Here is a 10,341-nt window from a genome sequence, read left to right on the forward strand (position 1 = left end):
TGTTGATGTTTTGAGTCTTTTGACATAGATGAAACATTTAGGAGAGTGAGATGAGATGATATGAGAATTTTGTTAATAGTAGTGAGATAGTTGGATATTTTATGAAATTTTAGGAAATGAGAGAGAAAAAAATTGAATAAAAAATATTATAAAATTAAAATATCGTTAGAATATAGTTTTTTAATATTATTTTTATTTAGATATTTGAAAAAGTTGAATTATTTTTTATTTTTTATTTAAAATTTTGAAAAAATTATAATGACTAGTTTAAAAGTATTTGTATTTGAATGAAATTTGAGAAATAGATTAGACGGGAGAGGATGAGATGATATGAAAATTTTAAGATGAAAACTTTTTTCAAACAAGAACTTAGTAGCTGCAGCTATAGCACTGAAGGGCTATCTTCTGGTTGGTATTTCAACCATGTAGCACGGTTTACTTTCAATCTTTTATTTCTACCTTGGTTCAAGGATGCTTGACTCGGCTGCCGGCCACTGGCCATGAGGCTGCATCTTAGTTCTGTCTTTCTGGGTTTTTCGTTTTGGGTTATTCACAAGTGTTGATTTTCTTTGTGTGCGTAGCTGCTGCTTTTGCATAAATTTTATTTGGCATAAATTCCTCGACAAGAAGTCTGTAATATCATTGGAGAGAGATGACGTAACTTCGACAATAATTAGTAACGCGTGTTCATTCCATTTCACCAAATTAAGAACATACAGTGATCGATCTGTATATTCATGTCCACGTACATACATTGTTGTTGTTCTCGTGTGTTGCTGGTGGAGGCTAGAACATCTGTTTATTTTTTTTTTGGTCTGTCTATATACTTTTTGCATGTTATAAGCACGCAGCATGCCAATATTTTGCCAACAGAACCATTACTTCATCTTCATGTGTGAAACGTGTCCAGACTGCAATTATAAAAAATATGTTATAGAAAAATAATCACATTTTGGCAAGTAGTGACTACATGCCTAACGTCGAAGCAAGCAAAGACGCTCTTTTTTTGGGTTATTGGTGATCTACAAGGGACCTGACAATCTGAGGAAAAGACATTTCCTGTTTAATTTAATATTTTGTAATGTCTGATGCATGTTCAATAGTGGGTATCTCGTTATCTTGGCCTTTTCTGCATTGAATGTTGCTCACACAACTTTAAACCGCAGGCATCTATTCTACCTGATCAGCTGATCTTTCATTCAACATTAGCATCTAGTACCCTTTTGTTTTTCTTGAATATAACCACTTCCAACACTATAATTTGAGACAGAAATTCCATCTCGATAATTCAGAATTCACCACCTCAGGTATGGAACTTTCTATTAACGCCGGAATACCCGTTCTCGGAAATGGGTTGGGGTATGAGAGAGCAAAGGAAGTGAAAGAATTTGATGAAACAAAAGCTGGAGTGAAAGGACTTGTTGACTCTGGTGTGGCCAAGGTTCCAAGGTTCCTCATCCATCCACCAGAGAGCCTTCCAAGCTCATCTCCAGCCACTATGCAGTATTTCAAAGTTCCGGTGATAGACCTCCGAGGCTTTGAAAGTTGCCCCCGGACTGAGATTGTCGATGAAATACGTGAAGCATCAGAAACATGGGGCTTCTTTCAAATTGTTAATCATGGAGTTCCGGCTACTATCATAGAAAACATGTTGGAAGTTGTGCGAAGATTCCATGAGCAACCAAACGAAGAGAAGATGGAGTGGTACTCGCGAGATTACAAGCAACGAGTTAGGTACTACTGCAACGGTGATCTCCTCGTGTCAAAAGCAGCAAATTGGAGGGATTCAATTGTATTCGATTTCCAAGATGGACCCCTAAAACCTGAAGCTTTTCCTCCGGTATGCAGGTACTAATAAATCTACAACCGAAAATGAATAATTCAAAGCCACACACACACACACGTATGTCTACCGTCTTTGCAAATTTAACCAAAACACTTGAGTGTTGGTTTTCTTCAGGGAGTCTGTGAAAGAGTACATGAAAAACATCATCGAACTAAGCAAAGGGCTGTCCGAATTACTGTCAGAGGCTTTGGGACTTAGGAGTGACTACCTGGCCCGTATAGAATGCATGAAAAGCGAATCACTGGTTTGTCACTACTACCCAGTTTGTCCTGAGCCACACTTGACCCTTGGCACAACAAAGCATTCAGATCCATCCTGTCTAACTTTACTTTTGCAAGACAGTATTGGAGGCCTCCAAGTCCTCCATCAAAACCACTGGGTCGACGTTCCACCAGTGCAAGGAGCACTAGTTGCCAACATCGGTGACTTTATGCAGGTAGTCTAGTTTCTGTTCACACAAATCTTGCTCTTGTTTAAGTTAGAAAACCTAAGAAATAAAAAGAGGCGAATCCTCGGCCTAAAACTACTCTTTCTCATGTTCATGGTATTATCTATTCACAAACTGGTTTTTGTAGCTTATCACAAATGACAAGTTCAGAAGCGTGGAGCACAGGGTGCTGGCTGGACGTGCTGGGCCCAGGGTCTCACTTGCATGCTTTTTCTATCCAAGTCCTACTCACAAATTTAAGCCCTATGGACCAATAAAGGAGTTTCTATCTGACAAGGATCCACCCGTATACAGGGAGACTCATATTAGTGAATATCTTGCCCATTACAGATCCAAGGGGCTGGATGGCCACTCGGCCCTTCCTCACTTCAAACTCTAACCCATCCTATATAGCAGTAGAGTGAAGGTTTGAGGTACTGCAAAGTCATTTATATCAGAGGAAGCCACTAAAAGTCATTTATATTATAGTTTATTTATAATTTTACTGCTTGTTTCATTACAATGTAGGGATTCTGGCGGGAAGAAATTTTTAATCGATGTACCCATTTTAGATCAAAGAAAGAACCAAAAGAATTGGAACCAAAAAAGAGATTTAAAATAGAGTTATGCTATTGAACCATCTGAAATTTATCGACTCTTGTCACAACATTATCACGTGATTTATTACTAAAAAAAAAATCAAAATAAAAAAGTGTCTGAAACACATAAAAGAAGAAGATTGAAAACCATAGATTCATTCTATCCATTTTTTGCTTGGAGTAATGGTTGGTACAATCCCAAATAGACATGCCCACACAAGCCCTTCGTAAAAAAAAGTAAGTCCCACTTAAAAAAAAAAAAAAAAAAAAAAAAAAAAGATTTTTTATACTTTTTCATTGCGAGATTCACTCTTTTTTTCTTTAACAAAGGAATTTTTTTTTTTTTTTTTTTTTTTTTTTTTTTTTTTTTTTTTTTTTTTTTAACAAAGGAACTTAGCTTATCTATTTGAAATTTGTATAAATCACTATTCTTGTGTTTGTGTATGTGTTTTTTTTTTTTTTCAATAAACCACATGGCACCACGTGCTGGTGTCACATCAAGAGGATCATCTAAATACTTATAAGCTTCAAATGACTTAGTAGCATTATTCTTTAAAATACTGCTTCAGGACTTATCTCTTCTCAATATTAATCCAACTTCCAAACAAATAACAACAAAACTTTCAAGCAGTAAATAGAGGGAAACAACAAATTCCATCTTTACATTTACACACTGCAAAGTAAGAGAGAAAAATGCTTTCAAGAAAATTGTTGGTTTTCTTTCTTTCCATCTTCCTTGGTCTTTCTTTTTACCCTTTTTCCTTCTTTTTTTCATGTGTTGTGGTGGGGGACGAGAGGTTGTTCGAAGGAAAGCCTATAAATATCAAATACGACTTAGATATTTTACAGAGAAGCCTACATGAAAATCTCCAAGAGACGACAAGCCATCATGGTTGCATTGCTGGTTGCAATATTTGGACAAGGGACCACAATATATCCATTCTGTGTATGATTCTGTTGTTCTGGCCCTGAACAATTAGAACTTCCAAATAGTCAAACACGTCAACACTGGACACAGTCAATAAGAACCAAATATTCATCATCCATATTTCTGAACCTACCTCAACCACAAAACATACCCAAGTCTTCTCGCCCTCAGCTTCTGTTGCACCTTTTAAGATTGTCAGACCCAAACTTCTGATGGTCGCAGCTATCTCAAGAAAATGGCTGCAATCCTCACACAACATCTGCACATATCAGCTAGTCTAGTGGTAATAGTGGAAATTAGAATTAAAAAATAACTAAAGATATGAAGGATAAAATAGAGTAGCATTTTCTTTGGAGAAGTAAATTGGACTGTCATGCATAATCTATTATTTAGTGGTTTCTGTGTCTTCTTTATTCTAAATCTTACTTCCAGAAACAAAACAAAGTGCTACCCCTATTAGCTATACATACCTCTACAAGCATCTGGCCACTCTTGTTAAGGTTCTCTACTATTATAGAACAAACTTTCAAATGGCCTCCCACCTCCACTGCCCAGCTTGAACCATGTTCAGCACCGGAGGATCCTATAATGCCTGCAGTTCCTTTGTCATGCAACTGCAAATTTAGTAGTAATATATAAGAAGAGAGGAGTGGCTTAGTATAAAACAGATATGGCCATGTTGATAGGCCGTAAGACATTAAAATCTCAGTTAGTTCATATCAACTTGAAGTCTAGCAGTTTATTGCCTGATGGACTTGGAGAAGGTATGATTAACACTTCTGCCATTAAAAACAGAATAATTGACGAGAGATGGACAATACTACCACCAGATTGACTTGGAGGAGTCCACTCCAAAGGAATTATAAGTAATTATCTACAGGCACTGCCACATATAATCAAAATTCAATAGTGCTCAATATTATGCATACTTGATTAAAAAAACTGATCGGGTGATCAAAATCCACTTTTATGCTTCCTTAGGAAGGAGGTCGGTTTTAAGTTGGTTATCCATCAAACCAGTGCAAGAAGATAGTTGATGGTTGAATGCCTAAGCTTTTACCTTTGAATTGGTACATTTGTATAGCTTGTCAGCATGCTGAGTTACACTTTGCAGAAAGAGCATGTGTTTGATTGTGCGTTCCAGCAGTGAATCAATACTGCACTGCAAATGATCATAAAAATTTAAGCAGATATTACATCAATAATGACTGGAACTATCACTAGACCAAAACTCAGAAGGCAGAATGGATTGCAAGAAAGTTACCTTTGATCCATTGGGCACCAGCTCCCGCAGCTCCTTAATACGGTCTTGGATCAATTGTCTGTCCCTAGGCCTAGGTCTAGAATTTTCACCAGGCCTGGATCTCTTTTTGTTGTTCTTAGCTGGTTCGGAAGATCTCTCCAGCTCACTACATGTACTTGTACAATTTGATGAAAAACTTGTTGGGGATATCACACCACATAACCCTGATGAGCTCAAGCAGTGCTGTTTGTCCTTCTCTAAATGAGAGGGCTGTTCAAACGGATAATGTACTGAAGTAATAGCATCCACGGTATGACCAGAAGACTCTGGATTAACCTCAGTTGTGGACAGAGACTGCACCGGTTTAGTCAACAGTTTATCACTTTTAACATCACTATTACTTTGGAAAACATTGGACACTACTGCTTCTAGAAGATGATCAGGGTAATAATTGGATGTCAATTGGCTACTGCTCATCCCCTTCGGCATCTCAATAATTACTCCATCTTCAGTCTTCGCTGAATTTAAATAATTACTTGTTTTGAGGAAAGCCGGTCCAAGTACTTCATGAAGCTCATAGCCAGCAGGGAAATGCAAAGATGTGTTTAACATGTCCATGTGACTTGACTCAGCTTGAAATTGCAATTTTTCCAAATCGGTGTCGAATTTCATGTCTGAAGGTTCAGGTATCTGTAACAAACCATTTTTGTCAAAAACTTTACCATCCAGCTTAATTCTGTCACAAACAGCAGATTCAAGGAGGTTCTGGTCAGCTGGATGTATAACATCACATAAGTTGACACTAACTACAGCAGAACCGTGTGACAACGAATGGAAATTGGGTTCTGAACCCCCCTGTCTATCTTTGCAGCCACTAATGTCACCACCACATGTCCTGCCACCAACTAGTTTCTGGTGCTCCAAATAGATAATGTTAGAGTTTGACGAATGCAACTGGGCACTTTCATCACCTACTGAGGTGCATAATTCAAGCCGCTCATGATCATCAACCACTTCCACTGCCTTTCTCTGATAAAAACCATGCGGTAGAAATGCACAAGAATTGCCCCCATCATTCCCAAAACATGGAAACATGGACAACCAAACATCTGCTCCTTCTTTGTCTATGGCTTTATCAGAATTTCGTATACAATCAGTAATCATCACTGAAGCCGAACTATTTGCCGGCACATCTTGCTGAGAAAACAGACAGTTGAATATTACTGTGTCACACAGTGATAAATTTGTGTTGCTTCATATATGTGCATGAGAGAGTTACCAGATGTAATAAATTCTTCATATTACTTAGTATTGGACTAGCTATATGCTCTATTGAGGAACCTTGGAGATCAAAAAAGACATCTCTAATATGATTCACCAGCTTTATGTCTTCACCGACCTGCTTTCTCAAAGAAAAAATAAATAGAAAAGTAAATCCAGCATCAAATCACCTCTACATTATGAGTTCAGAACTTCAGAATTGGAACATTTTGCATAGGAGGATGAAAGTGGGACAAGAGTGTGGTTTGTAGAATTACTATTGCATACATTCATGCAGAAAAACAAGAAGAAATATTGGGGACTTACTATGGAGCATCCAAGCATGTGAATCATTAATGAGTAGGGACAAACAAATGGGATAAACAAGTGCAAGATAATAGTAATTCATATGACACTTGTCAAAAAGGTGAGAAGTTTTTTGAAATAAAACAGACACAAGAATACCACTGGCCCAGTTGTCTAGGAGTACACCAATTCCCCTCCTTGGTGATCACCGATCCATTTTACAGATCTCTTTTACGTACTGTAAGGTTCTGTGCGCACTTAAGGCAGTCATCACATGGGAGTGTGGATCTTACCACTTATATTGAAGAATAAAAGAAACAGGTTCAATTCCACAGTATAAGGAAGCTAATTACTCTATTGACATTGTCAAGACGTCCCTTAGACCACTCCACTTCATCTCCATTATGGGAAGAACAACTTAAAAACAGATGTCCCAGTTGTTTTTACACAATTGTTACCATTCTAATCCTGCAAAGCAAAGTCCTGAGAGAGGAGATTAGGTGAAAGCCCCATCCTTTCACCATTAAAATTGCCCTCAGTATTAGTGTAAAAGCACCAACCGATCATAAACAAAAATATGTAGTACAAGGAAAAGTTGAACGGTTCATGAATCGCTATTCACTGCAGAAAGTAAATACAGAGACAGAAATATATTGTTGTCTGAATTGCTATAATGCCAAACTAACAACACAAAAGGAAACAAGCTGCACAAAAATAAGCCTTTTGAATCGTACTTTATTCAAAGAGCCAAGCTGCACAACTCCATGTGGAGCAACAGGAACAACAGCAATAGTCTACAAGAAAAAACAAGAATAATTTTGTTACATGATATACAAGGGAACTTAAGTAGAAAACGCAAAAGTAGGGCCAAAAGAGATAAGAGTTAATCAAAGTGTTGGACAACGTAGAACCAGTTCTCCCACAGTGTAGTCATCAATCCATTATCATTACGCAACAAGACCAAGTTATGACATAATTTCTCTCTTTAGTCATATGCTTATACATTGCAATTCAGATGTTGACAATTCAGCAACACATAAAACGAAAGTGACTGAATTATTCTTGTTTTTTTTTTAATAAGGAAAGTGACTGAATTAATATTCACAGTAATGTCCCCAAAGAATTGAAGATAATATAATAAACAAAACCACTGGCAAGTGCATTCCAGAAACAAAAACCTCGCCATCCCAAGCATTCATCAATTCTTACAATGTTAAAACATAATAATGAAAGTAGGCATACCTTGATCCCTGCCGAAAATTGAGTTTGCCACCCATCATAGTACTGAACACAACAATAGGGGAGAAAAAAAATTAATAAATTTAAGAATGAGTGGCAAGTCAATTAGACATGTGATGAGCTATTCTGGAATCAATATGAATTGTTGTGCAAGAAATTAAGTTCTATGTAATTTAGTTTCATTGAGTACCAAGGAAGTTCATCACCTCAAATGACAATCGGGAACCCGTAATTTGCTTATCTGCAAAGATCCACTGATGCTTTCCGGTAACTGCCACCTGTCCAACAATCCTGTGAAAACGAAGGATTAAGATGTGAAGTGATGATGGAAACCAGAAAGATTGACCACAAGCATAAGCCTCTCTCTCTCTCTCTCTCTCTCTCTCTCTCTCTCTCTCTCTCTATATATATATATATATAAAGAATGACGAGCAGTCTCAGAAAGCAAGTCAAAAGGCCAATCAGCGAGAAGAGTCCTACCCTTCTCCCAGAGAATATACATGATACGACATCTTTGCCACAGCTAATCCTAGGGGATCATGCGAATAATGGCCATCATGCAACTTGTCCGGTGTCTTGCTACAGCAATTATTCCAGGGAGAATCATGTCGCTCATGGTAGTCATAGTAAGCATCTTCCCATGTCAACACCCTGCAAGAATGAAAATCACAAAGGCATCATGCTTTTCTGCATAAATTCAAAACAGATAATGTTCAGCCCAAATTTCCCTCAATACTAAATAATTATTCAGACCTCGAAACTTAAAGAAGAAACAGAGAAAAACTAAACAAAGAAATTATAAACCATTGAAACAAAAAAATTTAAGATGCATAGCACGTTTCTTTATGCGCTCAAATCCCAAACTAGCTGATCGACCATGAAATACCCCCCCTGTCAACTTGAGAGAGAGAGAGAGAGAGAGAGAGAGAGAGAGAGAGAGCAAAACTGATTACAGTCAACAAGTTGGCATACGCACATCCTTTCAACAAAAACATAAAACAAAATATATGGACACAACTAATGAACTAAAGCATCTATATATCTTAAGTGCCACAAAACTCGCATCTTCTTTGAGCCAAAAGTTCTATACAATTCGTTTCCCATAAAACTACCAGTCCCTTTTCCTGTTCCACTTTCCTCAGCTTTCTCAGCATCCAAACAAAACTGTACACACATGATCTAAAAGTGAAAAGCATCCAAAAACTCACATCCGAGAGTGGTGTTTGAGCTTCCAAAACACTGCGTACATCCAGTCCGTATTCAAACAGAGACTCCTTAGCGTCTGCCGTAACTCAGTGTTACCAATAGCACCAACGCCACCTCCCATCTTTCTCTCACTCTCTCTATCTATCTCACCGTCCTCTAACATACACACTATTCCTCCAAATACACCAAAAAGCTTAAGCCTTAACTCCCTCTATACGAACCTCTTCCAGCCTGCTTTCTCCGCAACCCAGCTCGCCGCTTTATCGGCGGTCCCACCGTCGGCAAAAGCAGACGATCCGTACCCATCTCCCACCCGAACCACACCCAACAACCCTTAATCCTCAATTCCTTTCCCAAATCGTTTTAACACGTCACAGACGCTACAAACAAATCGGTCACTCCTTTTCCACAGTTCGCACAATTATCCATTCGGAATTCAAATCAAGGTACGATTAGTCGTTCTGACAATTGAGTGCGAAAATTTTCTTTTAGCTTATATCGGACGACATGGGTGGGCTTGCTCTGGAAGATGAAAAATGGAGCTATGCAAACGGCTTCCTTTTTCGAATTAGATTTGAAGCTCAGAGCTTGGGGTTTGGTGGGAATTGGAGTGAGATTTCAAAGGTTCGAGCTACGTGTTGGTGTTGCAGCCATTTTTGGTGACAAAAAAAACAAGCTCGGACTTTTCAGACCGGTTTGGAGAAGGTAAAGAGATAAAGCGTTGGCTTTTCCTTTTGAGAGAGTTTTGGTGCAAAAATGGGGGATCGGGGAGTTTTTGTATTGGAGCTATGAGCGCACTGGGTTCACATTAGGCTCACTCACAAACCATTCTCATATGGTACGCGTAAAGCACAGTGCGCACTACCTGTTATCCTATGCGTCAGGCGCACTTTAGCACTGTACTTAAGCAGTTGGGCTCATGAAATTGTGAATTGTGAAAGAAAAAAAAAGGCAAAGGGGAGAGAGGTCAGAGGAGAGGAGGGGGCACAGAACCAGGACCAGGAGGAAGACCTATATTTAAGGAATTTTTGAGGTATCCGTATCCATCATAAAAGAAAAATCCAAGAATTGGGTTATTGAGTACACTTTCTAGCTAGTGTCCTTTAATGGTCAGCACCATGATGCTCAAGTGAGGAAAATGCCCCTTCTATCTTCTCCTACATTTTTCAATGCCTTTACTGATACCCTCATGAAAACTTAAAATTTCGTTCACTTTCGTAAATATTTTCATCTCTTTTTTTTTTTATTTATTATAATTTTCTTTAAAATCTATATAAAAAATATATA

At 38.1% G+C, this 10,341-nt stretch overlaps 2 protein-coding genes across 8 annotated transcripts; one reads left to right on the forward strand and one right to left on the reverse strand.

Annotated features, from left to right (window-relative positions):
• The first annotated feature begins 1,004 nt into the window (after positions 1-1,004).
• LOC122305306 (1-aminocyclopropane-1-carboxylate oxidase homolog 1-like) lies at positions 1,005-2,920 on the forward strand. The gene is made up of 3 exons (XM_043117721.1): positions 1,005-1,848; positions 1,961-2,282; positions 2,422-2,920. The coding sequence occupies exons 1-3, from the start codon at positions 1,310-1,312 to the stop codon at positions 2,671-2,673; spliced, it is 1,113 nt and encodes a 370-aa protein (XP_042973655.1). The 5' UTR covers positions 1,005-1,309; the 3' UTR covers positions 2,674-2,920.
• A 497-nt stretch (positions 2,921-3,417) lies between these two features.
• On the reverse strand, positions 3,418-10,106 carry LOC122305305 (transcription factor EMB1444-like). Of its 7 annotated transcripts, none has more exons than XR_006241108.1 (11): positions 9,057-10,105; positions 8,329-8,499; positions 8,055-8,139; positions 7,852-7,893; positions 7,344-7,403; positions 6,323-6,442; positions 5,065-6,240; positions 4,861-4,962; positions 4,271-4,414; positions 3,934-4,039; positions 3,418-3,840 (listed from the first exon to the last, which is right to left on the reverse strand). XR_006241108.1 is itself a non-coding variant. In XM_043117718.1 (11 exons), the coding sequence occupies exons 1-11, from the start codon at positions 9,215-9,217 to the stop codon at positions 3,849-3,851; spliced, it is 2,193 nt and encodes a 730-aa protein (XP_042973652.1). In that variant the 5' UTR covers positions 9,218-10,104; the 3' UTR covers positions 3,418-3,848. The 7 variants fall into 7 exon arrangements, 4 of the variants coding, with proteins under 4 accessions (XP_042973652.1, XP_042973651.1, XP_042973653.1 ...); XR_006241109.1 differs by having other exon boundaries at positions 3,418-3,854; XM_043117718.1 differs by having other exon boundaries at positions 3,418-3,854; positions 3,934-4,059; positions 9,057-10,104.
• Between the last annotated feature and the right edge of the window lie 235 nt (positions 10,107-10,341).

The sequence above is a fragment of the Carya illinoinensis genome, chromosome 3 (assembly GCF_018687715.1).
Source record: "Carya illinoinensis cultivar Pawnee chromosome 3, C.illinoinensisPawnee_v1, whole genome shotgun sequence".
Classification (NCBI taxonomy): domain Eukaryota; kingdom Viridiplantae; phylum Streptophyta; class Magnoliopsida; order Fagales; family Juglandaceae; genus Carya; species Carya illinoinensis.

What these genes read in the sequence shown, in the direction of transcription:
- LOC122305306 (XM_043117721.1), top strand. Translation starts at nt 1,310, where the DNA reads ATGGAACTTTCTATTAACGCCGGAATACCCGTTCTCGGAAATGGGTTG. An exon ending in GCTTTTCCTCCGGTATGCAG is followed by an intron (nt 1,849 to 1,960) that starts GTACTAATAAAT and finishes GGTTTTCTTCAG; the next exon opens with GGAGTCTGTGAAAGAGTACA. An exon ending in ACATCGGTGACTTTATGCAG is followed by an intron (nt 2,283 to 2,421) that starts GTAGTCTAGTTT and finishes TGGTTTTTGTAG; the next exon opens with CTTATCACAAATGACAAGTT.
- LOC122305305 (XM_043117717.1), bottom strand. Translation starts at nt 9,217, where the DNA reads ATGTTAGAGGACGGTGAGATAGATAGAGAGAGTGAGAGAAAGATGGGA. An exon ending in TGGTGCCCAATGGATCAAAG is followed by an intron (nt 4,963 to 5,064) that starts GTAACTTTCTTG and finishes GATCATTTGCAG; the next exon opens with TGCAGTATTGATTCACTGCT. An exon ending in ACAAATGTACCAATTCAAAG is followed by an intron (nt 4,415 to 4,860) that starts GTAAAAGCTTAG and finishes CTAAATTTGCAG; the next exon opens with TTGCATGACAAAGGAACTGC.